Source organism: Myiozetetes cayanensis, unplaced genomic scaffold, assembly GCF_022539395.1.
Source record: "Myiozetetes cayanensis isolate MyiCay16 unplaced genomic scaffold, myiCay2020 scf27, whole genome shotgun sequence".
NCBI lineage: Eukaryota > Metazoa > Chordata > Aves > Passeriformes > Tyrannidae > Myiozetetes > Myiozetetes cayanensis.
In genome coordinates, this window is record NW_026087488.1 from 1,279,848 (window position 1) to 1,296,424 (window position 16,577).

The window sequence follows — 16,577 nt, forward strand, 5'->3', positions numbered from 1 at the left end:
CCTGCCTAACCACCCTTCCTCAGCTCCTGCTCCCTGCCCCATCCACCCACACCAGGAAGGGCCATACAGACCAGTCCTATCCCAATTTACCCTCGGGAGCACAGTGGGAGCAGCGCCAAGCCCACAAATCTCCCCTTTCCCCCATGTGCTCTCCCATCCTTATTAACATTCACATTAACACCTCCCCCTTAAAGCAGTGGGAATTCCTCCCTTCACTCTCCCTCCACACTGAATTCCACCCATTTCCCAGGGAACTGATCCTTCGCTGAGGAGCAGCTCAAACATGGGCGCTTCCTGTGGAACACTCCGGCTCTGCTGCACACAAAAGCCCTTTGTCTGGGACCTCTGGATTCCCGAAGTGAGGGCGGCGGGCAGGACGAGACTCCGCGACCAACAACGACACCGGGCGTGTTTTTGTAAAAATTTTATTTGTCAAAGAAAAAAAAAAAGCAATGGCCAATTGAAACCTACGTCATCTTTAAACTCCAATTTTGGTCTTTAAATTTAGAGAAATGACTTATTTACTTTTTTTTTTTTTTTAAACAAACCCCCCTTTTTCCCCTTTAAGGTTTACCATCTACTCGTGCTGAATCCTTCCAAGGAGATTGCTCCAGCGTACCTCTCCAGGTCCTCGCTTTGCTCCTTTTACCAAAAAAATGCAAAACTCCATCGTGCATCTTAAGGGCTCCAATCGTCAAAAATAGGAAAAAAAATATCTTTGGAATAGCCAATTGAGTTGAATAAAAAAAAATCCACACGAATGCGGTTTGGTTGGGGCAGGAATCCACTCCTATGTTCCTGGTAATTTGATCCCGCTCCATGAATCCTTGTAATTCAGCCTCCCTATCCTATCCACATTATGATTTGAATCCAATGATCCAGCTCCAAGGATTGGGATCCAGTGAGCCCTCTCCAATCCAAACCTTTATAACCAGCAAAACCAAAAAAGAGGAGGCAAAAAGTTAGATACTGTAATGAAAAAATAGGATTCTGGGGAATGATCAGTTATGTTTGCCATCAATTAATTCAGATGTACAGTAATAACTATCAATTCCCCAAAACAAACTTTCCAATGGTGATGCTCAGATAATTCTTTCAGAAATGTTAATTACTATTTGGAGGAAACATTGTAAATATTTACAATATGTCAACTGGAAATGCCAACATACTCAGCGCATTGGTGGGCTAGGAGGTTTTGTGGTTGTAAAAAATGGTTTTATTAAACTGGAAAAGCTTTAACTGCTCGGTCTATCCACCTACTACGGAATGGCTGGACTACAGCTGCACTCCCAGCTGGAGGGAACGTTAACAATCGGTGTTTTCACACGGATCGTGAGTCAATCGTGAATTAGTCTGAGGGGGCAGGGCTGAGACTTAAATTATTCCCCACTAGGTTTGCTTTTTTTTTTTTTGCTTTCATTCTGGTACTTATAAAAATGCAACAGCCACGCTGTATCAGTCACACAGAGGACATGCAGATTTTAGCAGTATTGATATTATACTCTGATTGCAAGTTCTACTACAAGTGTACGGATACTACGGACATGGACACTTGTAACCAAACGCTGCGGGACAAATGAACCAATACTCCCCCCCGGCCCCGGTTACTCCTTTAAAAAACTAGAATGGAATAGAGAATTACAAAAGCAGGGATCTGGCCACAATTGCCCCCCCGAGAAGAGAAGTTTTAAAGGAGAAGAGCAATCGCAGCCTGCGGTCACGGAACACGCCTGAAGCGACACGTGGGGACACGTATGTGCTCGGCCTCAATTCCCCTGGCTCTCAGTATAAGGTCAATACTGCCAAGTTCATCTGTGACAATAGCACTTGGAGTCATACCATTGCCTCCATTATTGATCTGATCCTCCTCAATCCTCCTTTTGACAATCCTAAAATGATTGACATGTGCTCCACAATCCTTTAATCCAAAGCATTCTTAATCCATCTCTTCAGATATGTCTACAGAAAGACACACGAAAAGGCAAGATAAAATGTAAGATCCCCCAGAAGAGACAAGTTAGCCACAAACATCCCAACATCCCCAGCTCGTCTCGACCACAGCGGAACACTGAGACATTTACACAGCAATACCACGGCTCCAAGAATGTTGGTACTGAACTAGAACTAAACCGGAACAATCCTGACTGACAGCAATTAAAATACAATTTACCAAAGACAGGAGGGGAATGTTGGTGTCGAGGAGCAAATACTCACTAGGGATTTTACACAAGAATGCAATTCAACACTTCAGCCAATTCGAGTAAAACAGTTGGAATTTTTAAAAAAAAAATAATAATGAAAGACTGTACTAAGTAAAGAAAACTGTGTACAACATGGGGTTCTACAAAAAGATCAGAGCTAGTGATGTTTATGTACGAGATCGGGATCTGCTGTGGCGGGGAGAGTAGCGTGGAGATCCTCTGCTTCTTCTTGGGGAATAACTGCGGCTTCTGCTGTTGCTGCGACTACGGCTCCTGCTACGACTACGGCTGCGGGACCGAGATCTTCCATAGCTTGGGCTTCTTGGGCCATCAACTTTAACACGGATGTAGGCAGTTTCTCCCTATTGGACAGACAGAACTTTCCATTGAAACGTCGAGGCTTCAAGGGCCATGTTTCAGGCATGCTGACAGACTGCAGACAGTGCTACTACGGCCGGCACAGACAGCGCAGCTCACACGTCTGTCTCCAGCCTCACCACACACTTATTTAGCTGCTCTGCCACCAAACAGTGAACACCACGCGTTCCTTACCTTCCAGTCCTACTGTTAAGCCCCTTGTATCCAATTCTGGCCAAAGAAAGTAAGTGTGGTACCTACCTCGTGCGATCTAAATTTAGTGTTATCCAGCTTTCGCACAGCGTAGGTCATGTCTTCCTTCCGCACAAACTCCACGACACCAGTGCCATCTCGGAAAACATCAGCATAACATACATCACCTGCTTCACGCATGTGATCCTTTAAATCCTGCCAACTTCCACTTGGAGGCAGCCCTAAGGAGAAAGCAGAAAATGATTGTAAAACCAAATCACAGGCCTCACCTCCGGCAGGTACAGCAGGAGCAGGGAGCACCAGAGGGGAGGGACTGTTCCGGAGGAGCACCGAGGGGACACCGCTCCCGCCCTCCCAAAGCGCACGCGGCGATGCTTTTTAAGGAACAGCTCGCAGCAGCATCGCCACGCCTGCAGGACCCCGGGGGAGAGCGCTTGGGCTGAGAGAGAGAAAAACAGAGAGCAATGACTCACCCGAGACGATCACTCTGTACTCCGAGCGCCGGGACGGGGGGCCATACCTGCCCCGGGGGGCTCCTCCCCCTCCTCCGCCGCCGCCGCCTCTGCCGGTGCCGCGGCCGCTCCGGGGGAACTCCACGCGGAGGCGATACCCATCGTAGTCGTAGCCGTCCCGCCCGTAGACGGCGTCCTCCGCGTCCCTGCGGGCGGCACGGGCGGTGAGCGCGGCCAGCGCACCCCGCCTTTGTTCGCGCTGCCCGCCCGCCCCTCCCCGCCCGCCCCCGGCCCGGCCGCGGCCCCGCCGGGCTCCCCGCGGCCCCGGGGCAGCGCCCTCACCTGGGGTCCTCAAACTCCACGAAGGCGAACGGCGGGCCCCCGCGGCGGTTCTTGAGGTCGATGTCGCGGATGGCGCCGTACTTGTAGAACACGTCCTCGATGTCCTTGGTGCGGATGTCGGGGGGCAGGTTCCCCACGTAGATGCGGCAGTCGTTGTTGCCGGCCGGGCCGCGGATGACGCCGCCGCCGGACATGGCGAGGTCGGCAATGTTTGCGGCGGCGCGGGGCGGCGCGGGCGGCGCGGGGCGGCGGTGGCGGGGCCGGGCCGGGGCTGTCGGAGCTGTCGCCGCCTCCGCGACCGCCGCTCCAAAATGGCGCCCGCGGCTCCGCTCGCGCTGCCTCTGCGCGCACCGATCTCAGCCCGGGACGCACCACCGGCCGCAGCACCGCCCGCGCTCACGGCGAGACAGCGGCGGCACGCGTCTTCCGCCGCGCCCTCAACTCCTCCGCACTGCGCATGCGCGGCGCCGTCTCAAAATAGTCCCTCCCGGTTTTTGCCGCTCCGGAGAAGCCGAGCCCGTGCGAGCGGCGCGGCTCCTGGGCGAGAGGGCGCGGCGAGCTCGGTTCCGCCGCGGGGAGCCTCCGGTGTTGGCGGCGGGGGGAGAATCTGTCCCTCGGCCGTGGCTTTTACGGCCGCGGGCCGCGTGACGTCACGTCCGGTGCGGCGCTCGCGCCATCGAGGCCCGGCCGGGCAGGGCGCGTCCCACAATGCCCCGCGCGGGCGGCGGGGGCGCTTGGCGCCAAGCGCGGGGCGTGTCCCACAATGCCGCGCGCGCCGCGGGGCCGTGCGCAGCGCTGAGGGGCCGGCGCGGGGCCGTGCGCAGCGATGGGGGCGGGACCCGCCGTGTTCCCGCTGCTTTCCCGCGGTGTTCCCGCTCCGTTCCTGCTCCATTCCCGTTGTGTTCCCTCTGTGTGCCCGCTGGGGCTGAAGGGCCGCGGTCTCGGCTCTGTCCCGCCGTGCCGTGCCCGGGCACAGCGGGGAAAAGGGCTCTGCCCGCCCGCGGGGGTAGGACGGAGGCTGAGGCAAAATGGCCGCCCTGAGGGCACAGGGAGCGGGGCCGGCCCGCGGCTCAGCCAGGCGGGCACCCAGCGTACACATCTGCTTCAGCGAAGTGTTATTAAAGCCCAGTTTTAAATCTGCTCGGTTTGGTTCTTTCCCCCCTCACGTGGTGCTTTCTTATTGCTGCACCTGTATGATGGTTCTTAGGGGCTCTTGCATCAGACCAACCTCGTGGTCGACGTGTTTCCTTTGCACCTGAGCAAAATGGGTTTGGACAAAACAAACTTAAAATAGGACTCTGTGCTTACATAAATCAATAAAAGTGGAGTAACAACACTAGAAATTGAGGCAAAGTCACATCCCGTGGGTTCAAGAGAACATCACCCATGCAGGGCTGTGTCCTTGTGCTGTGTGGTGCATCTGCACTGGTTTAATGTAGAGTTACATGAAAAATATACACAAAAGAGGACCGAAAAGATTTTCCTGCAGAAGAAGCAAGAAAATAATGCACAACTGTGTTATAGTTACAAGATTATAAATCAAGGCACTTCAAGTCACGTTGGAGTAGCCTGGGTTGTCACAAAGCCCTCCCAGGTGCGTTAAAGCAGCAAAGGCAGCCTTAGAGTGCAAAAACACTTCTGTGTGCCTCAGTCCCCAAAGATAAAACAGATGTGGGAGAGATAGTGCTAAAGGTTAGAGAAATAGTTGTCCCTGTGCAGTCTGGGTGTCTCTCACTGATCCCTGGGTGTCGTTTGTACCGGCACAAGTGACTCCACGTGGCACCAAAAACACCCCGATGGTGTTAAAGCAGTGCTGGAGTGAGGAGAAAACCCCTTTAGGCTCCTGCGTTAATTAAGGGATTGTGAAAAATGCCTCCTGCCTCTTCCTTGGATCCTGTCACGCTGCCCTCATTTTTCATGTGGTAATGAAAAATGCATATTCCTCTGGAAAAACAGCGATCCGGTGGCTGACAGATAGGGAAATATTTGCAGTGTAACGTCATGGCGTGTGTGACTGTTACAAATGCTGCTCGTTTTTCTCTTGTTGAGGTTAAGGTGCAGGGATGTGCTGTGCTCCGGGCATTTTTAACTGGGAACATCAGTCTTGGATTGCTAATGGATTAAATAAAGGCGGCTGCTAATGACAGAGAGATGGTGTGAGAGAGCCCATCTTCAGGAGTTGTGGTTGGCAAAGGGTAAAGTCCCAACTGTCTGGGGATTTTCTACATCTTTACCAGAGTTTTATGGTTTCACAATCCGCTTTGTAGCAGAACACGATGTGTTGAGCCGTGACTGTGGCCCCTGTGGTTCCAGTGCTGATCTAGGTGACCTAAGTGGGTGCTTTTGGGTAAATGATGCATTTTTACCATTATTTACCAAGCTATTCACAGTTCTAACAAGCTGTTCAGTTATTTGCCAACTCAGTAGAAGTGCTTGTTGGAGTCCCTTCCGCCCCGGAGGTGTCCAAGGACTGACTGCACGTGGCACTCGGTGCTCTGGGCTGGGTGACAAGGTGGGGATCAGCACAGGTTGGACCAACCTCAGTGATTCTGTGATCCCTGGAAGTGTTCAAAGCCAGGCTGGATGAGGCTCAGAGCAACCTGGTCCAGTGGAAGGTGTCCCTGACCATGACAGGGAGTCCCTCCCAAACCAAACTAAACCTTTCTGTGACATTAAAAGAACCCAACAACTCCCCTCCCCACAAGAAACAAACCACAAAGAGCCTGATTATGCTCCTCCCAGGTGTAGGGAACTTCCATCTTTGCCAAGAAATGAGTTTCATTTTCAAAAAGTTATTAAGCCACCGAAAGTTATTCTTAAAAGCATCATAAACCAATGGTAAGTCTGCCTGGTTGGTGAAAACCCAGTTGCATAATTTCTTTTGTATCTTAATAATCCTCATAGCTGCTTTAAATGACTGTCTTAATTACCTTAATGAAGTGTCTCTTTATAGAAGTATTGGATGTTTCCTTCCTCATTACCTTGCTTAGCTCTGTGTTATCAGTGGAGCGTTTAGTTGGATAAGCTGCAGAGTACTTAATTCTCAGAGTAATTTTTGGCTTTCTAGCAAAACATATATGTGGAGAATCATTGAATTATGTAGCAAATAAATTGCTGGGAAGGAAAAAGCAAGTGATCTTGCTAAAATGAAAGAAACCGACTGCTGTAAAATGACGAGTTTTTGTTCTCAAAATGGGAGCAATGAAAATCAGGGCTTTCCAAGGGAGAATATTGGTGAATAATGCAAATATTACCCGTGTAATGTCAGTGCTGATTGTAATTCCTGATGAAATATGGGAAGCAGGAGGTTTCCCAAGCAGAGCTGTGGGCTTGGGGCCACGGCCCACGGCCTGTCATCGCCCAGCTCTGGTGGAGAACCTGTTTTTCCTAATCCTTAGTACAGAGTGATCCAGCTGGGATTAGTCCCGACTAATCTTACTTTGTTGCAAAATAACAGTTCATCAAAGCTCAGATTGTTTGGGACAAAAGGGTCGTTTTTAAAGAGGTGTCTGAAGTTGTAACCTTTTTTTTTGGGGAGAACTGAGCTGTGAATTATCCAAACTTGCCATTTCCCTCCTGTAACAGTAGTTGGGAATCTGCTGCTGCAGGGGTTTCCTTGGCATTTCAGCAACAAGAAACCACACAGGTTGTGCCTTGGGAGGTGAAATAGAAAGCTGATTGTGTGTGGAGGGGAGAGTGTTCCATTTTAAATAGTGCCTCAAAGTTATCAAAGTTATTGATTTGCACGTAGGAGAAAGATGCAAGAATACCAGTCTGTGGTTTTTTTCAGAGAAACTTTGAGTTTAAGATAAGACAAGGAAGGTATGTGTGAGTTTGGAAATAATTCCCATAACAGTGGATGGTGACAGAGCTTGTTTTGTTTATGCAGATTTATCTGTAAGCAGAGATTTCCTCTGCACATGCTGGGGCATGTCTGGATGCACAGGAAAACACAGCACGCTGCCAGTGGGAATTTTTCCTGGAAGCCAGCCCGAAAGGACACACACAGGTGGAGACTGAAAGGAGAAAAGCCTTGCAGACGGGCAGAGGTAACACCACCAGAATTCAAATCATGCCAGGCAGCCTGGGAAGTGCTCACTGTCAGAAATTCCAAAGCACTGCTGTTTTTCCCTGGTGAGAACAGGCACACCGTGCAGTTGGTCACACGATGTGCTTGGCAGAGCCCTGATCCAGGTCCCTGGAGCAGAGTGCCCAGGTCTTCATGGGCCACCCCGTCACCCCAGGCGGGTGAAGGGGCACAGGGAAGCAGAGAGAGTCTGGTTAAATGGTGTGTGTTAATTTCTCTGGCTGGCACCAATTAGAGGTTGATTTTAAAACAATTTAAAAACAATAAAAATCAGGGGCTTGCTGTGGTTTCTGCTGCCTCATTTTCACGCTACTCAGATGTGCAGTGCCCAGTGTCCCCTTTCATTCCCAGGTGCTAGCACACCATGGCTGGAGGTGGAAGGGGAAGGGGCAGAGGTTGGCACGGACCAGAAAGCTTCAGTGAACGCCCCCAAATCTGTTTTAACAGATTTCCTTCCCTGGGTAAATATTTCTGTTCATCCAGGGCTCTGCCATTGCTCCCTGCCTCCCGCTGTCACCAGGCACTGCAGCTCCCATCGCCCTTCCCTCTCCCTGCCTGCTGGGATGCTCCAAGGCCTGATGTGGAGAGGGAGGAAAAGGAATGCAAACTGTTAAAGTAAATAAACCCACCAAGGTTTGCTCCTGCTGAGGAATAAAGAAGTGGAAAGGAGCAGCTCTCTTCGGGTGGTTCATTCCAGAGACACCTCTGTGGTTCGGCGGGACTGGCCGGTCAGGGTTTCCCTGTGGCTGCTCTGTTTCCTTTTGCTGTTTTTATTTCCCTGTGCATTTCCTGGTGTTGCCTCCTTTGCCCTCAACCCATTCCCACACTCCAGGCTGAGCCATCCAGGCTGGGATCCCCCAAGGAGCCACCACACCGGCACTGGGAGCTCACCAGCCCCACTCGGCACCTCCTGTCCCACCACTTGTGTTCTGACTCAGAGTGAACAGTGCCACCCTGACACAGGGAACTGAAACAGCGCATGTTTGTCCATGATCTGCTGTGTGGCTCCTGCCACTGTCCCTGCCAGGACACCACAGGACTGTGGCACAGCCACGGGCAGCAGCAGCAGCTCTGCCTTTACACAGCCTGGGGGTGTCTCCGTGGTGGCCGTGCCACCAAGCCGAGCCTCGGGAGCATGGGTAGAGCTGCATCTCTTTGTTCTCCAAAAATAACCCCAATTTGCCAGGCCTGAGTGGGTTTTAAAAGAGGTTTTCCATTAGCTTTCCATCTGAGAGCCGCTGGCGGCGCTGCCGACGTCCCCGCTCCCTCCCCGGGCTCGGGGCTTTCAGCAGGACGTGGCCCCTGTGGCATCAGTGTGGGTTTGGTGATTTTATTTAACACAAGGCACTACAATGAGTCAAAAATGCATTAAAATTGGTTTCAAGCAGAGTATTTTTAAATACAAAGTTTTCAGAACTGTTTGATGGACGTGTGTAACTTTATGTAAACATTGGAGAGAGGCGAGGGACTGTGACAACCACTTGAAGCAAAAAGTCGTGGAGACGAGGGTGGGAGGGACACCAAGCCATATATTTTTCCTGTCAGAGCTCACTGAAAGGCAAATAAACGAGGAAAAATAAACTCAGCGTTTACAAAAGGCCCAGGGTGGGAGCAGCCGCCGAGGTCCGGAGCTGTTTGCTGATCCCAGTGCTCAGATGCTGCTGAAAGGCTTCTGCTCCCACTGCAAATCCTGTTCCAGGGCATTTTATTATGCAGACAGTCCTTGTGTAGGAAACCTCAGAGTAATATCCCATTAATGTTTAAGGTGAAGGGTGCAAAATAAGTGGTTTTAAATGGCCAGATTAAAAGATGTGTCAGAAATTAGGTGTGGAAATGCCCCAGCAGCAGCTGTTCCGCTCTCTTCTCTGTGGGTCAAAAAAAAAGAGAGAAAATTTTATTTTCATATGATATTGGACTTTCTGGTACCACAGTAGCCCAACTAAAATATGAGATACAATGAAGAAATCTAATTTTTTCCCTTTCCTAATAGGCCTTTTAGGTGCAGTTCCTCGAGGGCAGTAAATAGGATTAACAGGTCGTTGTCATTTAGAGCATGACTGGCGGATAATATTTTGATAATTTCCCTGGAAGCATATTAACATTTTTATCCTCTGAAATACCACCTGTGAGAAAGAAAAGATCAAAGGAGCAGGAGCTGCATGGGGTGAGGAGCCTGGGAGAGCTGGGCTGGTGAGGGCAGGGAGCTGCAGCACCAGGAAAAGCTGCAGTTCCTCCATGGGAACCAGTTATCCATAAACCCATGGCTTTGGATAATGTCCTGGGCTGTCAGAGGACTTCCCTGCTTCTTTGCTCACCTCCCCATCACAGAGGGTTTCATGGGACACACACACACATGGCATCCCCATAAGCCTTTTTTGCTGTTAACAGCAAACAATCCCCGAGCTGGGGGCGAGCACAAAGCATCACTTCTGCTTGCTGTGAGAGCATCAGTGCTCTCAGTGAGCATTTTTACCCCTCTAGGGTTTGTTTTTATTTATTATCCCCCGTTTTATTCCTCCTCATCCTCCCAGACAGAGGGCAGCTTGGCTCCCAAACCGGTTGCTTGCCTGCCTGGTGTTCCACACAAGCTGAGTGCTGTGATGGACTGGGGCTGAAGTGCTCCTGAGCACTGGTGGGACAGGGATGAACTGGAAATGCCCCCTCCAGAACCCAGCTGGTGGTTTACACTGAGGGCATAGGTTTGGGTGCCTCTGGTACCCACTGGCTTCTTAATGCTCCATGGCAAGGCCTGGTGTGTTTGCTCGTGGCTGACCGTGGGCTGGCCTGGATCCCAGCTTGGAGGCTCCCCTGGATCCCAGCTTGGAGGCAGAGCCATCCGAGGGCAGGGAGGGCTGTTCCTGAGGACACTGTGTGTGTGTGTGCAGAGCTTTGCTCTCCTCCCACGGATGTTTCCATGCCGTGGGACCTCAGCAGCTGGAACATTCCCGTAAGAAAACCACCACCATTTGACAATGTTTGGCTGGAAACCTCTGCTCTTTTCTGGCCATGGAGTGCATTCCTGATGCCTCTCCCCGTGTCACCGTGATAACCATCACCTCAGGCCGGGGATGAGGCTGGACCTGCCTGTTCATTGCCATCCCGTGGGTGTTGAGCGGGGGATGGGGCGTGCTTGCAGCTCCAGGTGTAAGTTTTCCTGGCTCATGCTGGAGGTGCCAGAGGGAGGTGGACACAGGCTGTGCTCCCCTCTGTGTCCCTGCTCGTGCCCTCGCTGAGCCCTTGGGTTGTGCTGGCTCGGAGCAGCCTCTGCACAGGGACAGCCCTTCCCGCTGTATTTCCGAGGCCGATTAAGCGGGAGGCAGAGTAGCCTTAAGCATTCCTCTAATTAAAACAAAATCCCTTGTGGCCTCTTACATACAGAGAGATATTACAGACTTAAGGCTTGTGTAAAATGTGTATTTATTGATCGGATCAACTGTTGCGGCTCCTTCTGTAGAGTTCAGCGAGAGCATCGACGTGGCCAGGCTGGCAAGGAGGGCAGGGAGGGGGTTCTGGCTGTGGGTGATGCCAACCCAGAGCAAGCCTGTGAGTATCTGTGTGCTATATAGACATTTATGCACATTTATATACATTTATATCCACAGCTGCCCATCTAGGCATCACCTCCAGCACCTGTCCTGATCCTGCTTTCCCAGGCTGGTCCTGGCTCTGGAACAGGACACGCTGCTCGCACTGGGCTCTGGGCTCCCACCACCAGCCCCTTCCCCAGCTGTGCTTTGCAGAGTTGCACCACAGTGGGTTGTTTCTGGCTGCTTCTCTTCTGAGCCCACTCAGATGGCTGGTTTTTTGACTGCAGGAAGGCAAGAACGTTTCTGATAAAGCCTTGGAGTGATCGAAGGACGGGACGTGCTTTCCAGGGAGCAGCAGCCACTGAAATGCTTTCACAGGCTGAGATCTTGTGCTCAGCAAGTTGCTCCAATTTGAAGCACAATCCCAAGAAATGTGAGTGCGTGGTGGAAATGTCTGCGGGCCTGGATTAAAGCGGCGCTGGCAGATGATGCTGTAGCTTCCACAGTATAAACATTACAGAAAAATAGTGTAAATATGGGGGTTTCTATTTTTTTTTCCTCGTTTTTTCCCTCACCCGGGCCAGGAACTGCTAAAGCTTAAATAAATTATTGCAGAAGTGAGACTGACCTAAATCACTCTACACAGTGGAGACCTTGTCTCCTGCTTTTGGAGCTTCCCGTGTTTAAGCTGTGCCAGAACAGGGTTGAAGTTGTCTGTACAGCAGTGGCTGCTTCCTACGCCCCGGGGAGCCCGGGGGAAGGTGTGAGATGGGCTGCCATGTGCCAGCGAGGCTGCTGGGGAGGCAAAGCCACCGGCTCACGCTTCCTGGGGAGCCAGCAGGGGGTTTTGGTGCCACAGCATCCCGTGCTCGGTGCTGGCAGGTCTCCCTGCCCTGTGTGGGGCTGGCACTGTGCTGGGCTCTGCCTGTCCCCAGTGAACACCCAGCTGGGTGCCTGATGCATGCATGCATGAATCTAATCAGGGAATGCACAAGTGCCCAGTTAATGGACACTTGAGCACCCAAGGAGTTCATGCATCAGCATCCCAAGCGCTGGTGCAGGAGCACACAGGTTTTACACTTGGTGCTGGCACAAGGGCAGGGTTAGTCCCGCAGGAAAGCCGGGTCAGCACATCGGTGGATTGCCCCAGTCAGTGCATGCATGAGCACCCGGGCAGCTCACGCATGAGCACCCCCTTATTTTGCATACAAGTACCCAATTAGCCTGTGCATGATTGATCAATTATTTCATGCATGAGCTCCAAGTGGTTTACACGTGGTTTCCCAGTTGGTTCAATGGAGGGTGCCCAGTGTGTTCCTGCAGCAGGGACACCCCTGGGGACTGCAGCCCCGGGCTGGAAGGAGTGTGGCAGAGCAGAGGAAGCGCAGAGAGCGGTGCAAGGACCTGGCTGTTGTGGACATGCTGTGGTGGGGCAGGAGGAACCCCCTCCCTGCAGCCAGACCAGAGCCACCAGCATGTCTTGGCACCTCCCAGCTCCTCTGACGGCAGCACCGTGCTCTGCTCGACCACAGGAACCCAACCTTGGCGAGTGCTGTGGCTCACAGGAGGGTGGAGTAAATGATCACAACAGCCCTTCCAGCCTTAAAAATGTAGGAAGCCTTTGATGTGCAGGCAGGACGCCTTGCAGATAAACCACTGGTGCTCCGGCACAAGCTCAAGTCAGAGGGAGCACAGGAAAGGAAAAATGGAGAAAACTCAAGAGAAGAAGTAAAATTAACCCTTGTCCTTTCTCTGGCCCTGCAAGAACACTGAGTCTTGCTCTGTGGTCTGACTTGGAGCCCTGCAAATCCCACTGTGGGAGCGAAGCCACAAGACATCGTCACACAGCTCGTGGCTTTGATGTGACCTTTCCTTTGGTGTTTATGTTGTCTCCAAACCCATTTTTCGCTCTGGGAGAGATCAGATTAAAGGGAGTTGTCAGCTCTCGGTGCATTCAGCTGGTCCAGGAGCTCGAGCTGGGGTGCTGGGAGCTGCGAGCAGGGGGCTGGGCAGCTTCTCACCCTTCACCACTTCACATGCACAGAAGCAGTCGATGTACTCACACGACCCCACCGAGATTCCAGAGAGGTGTCCTTATTTATGGATCCTGCATGAACTGCACACCACCAGCCACTCACAAAAATTTGCAGGGAGCAGCTGACCTGAATCCATATTAATAAGGCTCACAAGTCGTGGAGTGTTTTCTCTCTCATGCCTGTGGGATGGCAGGAACGCGCTGCCTCGTGGCACGCAGGCTTTAGACAAAAAGCCTTCTATAGCCTGTCACATTTTTAAGCCCGTTTGCCTTGGAGATAAGCCCAGGCTGCCCTGCCGTGGTGCCACGCTGCAGCTGCCTCTGCTCTGCTCCAGGGCACACCTGGCACACGAGCAGTGATGGCTCCGGGCACGCTGGAGCCACGGAAGGGCCGTGCTGGCTCTGGGATTTCAGAGCCCCTGTGTGTGACGCTGATGGGAAGGATGTGGCCCAATCCTGGGTCATTTTCCCTAGAGAGGAGCGTTTCTCCCCAACCCCCTGCACCCGCCACCCCGCTGCTCCTCTGGCAGCAAAGGGAGGGACCCCTTGCCCAGCTGAGGAACGTGGGGGACAGTCCCAGGGCTGGCATTCCTGCACTCTCTGGTCACATGCTGGGATGAAGGCCTTTGCAGATCAGGCATGGGGTTCAGGTGCACAGGGAGAACCGGGTTCCCATTCCCTGGGAGAAGTGAGAGTAACCCATGGGAGACAGCACTGCACCCAGGCAGGATCTGTGCAGTGACACGGATGGCAGGCAGTGAAAACATTTTATTGGCCCAAATTTGTGAGCAATAAACCCCACGGGGGACTTGGGGTCTGCTGTTGCTGTTAAGGGACCACTCACTGTGCCCAAACCCTCCGTGTCAGCGGTGGCAGCTCCCGCTGGAGGTTTTAGAGCCTTTCCTTTTATAGGGCTTTTTCTTTTTCCCCGGGATTTATCCAGGTTCTATAGCAGGGATTCAGGGAGATAATAACGTACATTAACCAGGGCGCTGGAAACTGCTTCGCAAACAAGATTGATCAAAGCAGCCCAGGACGGAGAGCAAACCCTCCGGAATGCGCTTTGCAAAACACTTGCCAAAACAATTGACTCCTGGTAAAAAATAGCATGTTGGGCAGCCCCGGGGGGCTGTGCCGGTGAGGGACCCGGCTCCAGCACCCGAAATGCTGCTGGGGGCTGCAGCCATGAGCAAGGGCTTTTGTGGAGATGATGAAGTAGCCAAATTGCCCTTGGCACAGAGCAGCAACCCTGCTCCAGGGTGTCGGGGTGTCACTGCTGTGCCCACCCCCTTCATTCTGTTCCAGAGGGGAATTAATAGAAGCTGCTTTACTGCTACTGTTGTTTTTATTGATTGTTGGCAAGGAGAGTGACTGATGGGGGAGAGAAAGGAAGGGAGCACAGGTGCAGGAGACATGTGGGAGGAGGAGAGCGGGAAGGAATTCCTGCGAGGCGAGGAGATGAAGGTGACATTTCTGCTACGAATCCATGCTATAAAATAAGTCAGTGGGCCACTTCCATGGCGGGGCAGAGCAGAAGTAATGGGCTGAGGTGTAGCAAAGTGGGCTTAGGTTGAATAAGAGAAATTTTCTCTGGGGGATGTTCCAGCAGCATGGAGGTGGCGGGATGCTGCAGCCACACTCACGCTGTCAGCCCCACACTTGGCTCCCAGACCTCCGCATTTCTTGTGGAAAATGTGCACAAGTCTGTGGGTTTTGACTTAAAATCGCCTGCAATTGGAAACATCCTGTGGGGAAGCATGTGGCCATGGGGCAGGAGGAGCAGAGCCTTAGATGGCAAACTGCTCCTCGTGCCAGGCCCTTTTCCTGTGAATCCCTGTGAAGTGCCTTATATAGTGCACTTGGAGGAATTTATAAACAAATGCCTTTTGTCACTCCTCAGGAACGCACCTCCCTCCATGGCACACCAAGCGCTTCATTCCATCAAGGCAATGCTCCTTCCTGTGCAAGAACAGGACTGAGCCAGGCAGGAGTGGGGCTCCTCCACCTCCTCTTGCTGCAGATGCTTTGGGAGGAGGCAGGATGTAACTGGGATGGGGTTACACTGGGAACGCAGAAGCACTGGAGCCAGCTCTGGGGACTGTAGACTGTCACCATGTGGTTCAGGGCTACTGTTTAATACCTTGTCCCTTTGCTCCCTGGGGCAGCTGCCTCCTACCCTGGGCTGAAGGTGCCCGTGGGCATCCCCAGGACAGGCAGGGCAGGAGGGAGGTGAGTGCTGCTTCTGCTACAGGAAAATACAGGGAGGTCTGGAGTATGGAAGTCCTTGTGGGAAAGCTTGGGGTTCCCGTTGGGACACACAGACAGGATGAGCATCACCCAGCACCTGCCTCTGCCCTTAAAACCCGCTGCTCCCCATCCCCTGCCCCGGCCTCAGCTCAGGACTCGCAGCACAGCACAAACCTCGCCCCAGTGCGAACGGCAGCTCCGTCCCAGGGCTCTGCACTGCCTGGGCTGGGGTGTTCATGGAGCAGATCCACAAGACTCAGGGATGTGCTGCCTCAACAGAGACTGGGCAGAGCTATAAATAGCACAGCCCAGCGTGGTGCAACGAACCTGAGCGGGGCCGGCTGCCCTCGCGGCCGGGCACTCCGGGAGCCGTGTCCCAGGGGTCCTGCCTGCTCCGGCTGGGCCAGCTGGGACCATGCCACCTGCCCAGGCACGGCCTTGTGCCTCTGGGCTCCTACAACCTCAGTGCCGGGCCCTGCAGCGTTCCTTCATCTTCACTGGCTTTTCAGCTGCTCTCTGGCTTCTCCTCTCTTAAAGCTGAAGCTCACGTCTGGACCCGTTAAACAATAGTAAACATTTTATTTGCTGTTGGGAGTTTTGACCAGTACCTCAGAGGCTGCAGAGGTCACACCAGCAACTATCCACTTCATTAGCAAACGGGATCAGCCCGCTCCTGGGCTGCCCGGCTGGCTCACGTGGAATGAGCCCAGCCTGTCCCCGGGGTGCTGTTACCAGCCCTAGGCTTGTCTTCCTTCAGCAATCAAATCAGGGAGGTTTCAGGACCCAAAGTAGTTTTCCTGGTTCTCAAGGCCACGCAGGCAATTAAAACTGGTCTCATTAAGAGCCAGCTGAGCCCGGGCAGCGCTGTCTGTGTCTCGCTGCTGTGCAGGCACCACGGTGTGGGAATGGGGACAGCACAGGAATCGGATTTTTTTGTTCTGCTGGGCTTTTCTTCAGGTGTCTTCTGCAAAGGGCTTCTTGGCACTGCAGCTCGAGTGAAATGGAGCAACCAAAACGGGAGCTGGCTGTCGGCCAGCCCGGCAGCCGGGCACGCAGGGGCAGCCGGGGGGGAGGAGTGTGCCCGGAGCAGAGTTATCCAGGGCAGGATCCCCGTGC

At 52.9% G+C, this 16,577-nt stretch overlaps 1 protein-coding gene across 2 annotated transcripts; it reads right to left on the minus strand.

The window, feature by feature from the left end:
• Positions 1–409: 409 nt before the first annotated feature.
• On the minus strand, positions 410–3,915 carry SRSF1 (serine and arginine rich splicing factor 1). 2 transcript variants are annotated; one of them, XR_007629760.1, is made up of 4 exons: positions 3,566–3,912; positions 3,245–3,429; positions 1,840–2,992; positions 410–923 (listed from the first exon to the last, which is right to left on the minus strand). XR_007629760.1 is itself a non-coding variant. In XM_050321851.1 (4 exons), the coding sequence occupies exons 1-4, from the start codon at positions 3,757–3,759 to the stop codon at positions 2,369–2,371; spliced, it is 747 nt and encodes a 248-aa protein (XP_050177808.1). In that variant the 5' UTR covers positions 3,760–3,915; the 3' UTR covers positions 410–2,368. The 2 variants fall into 2 exon arrangements, 1 of the variants encoding a protein (XP_050177808.1); XM_050321851.1 differs by having other exon boundaries at positions 410–2,563; positions 2,820–2,992; positions 3,566–3,915.
• Between the last annotated feature and the right edge of the window lie 12,662 nt (positions 3,916–16,577).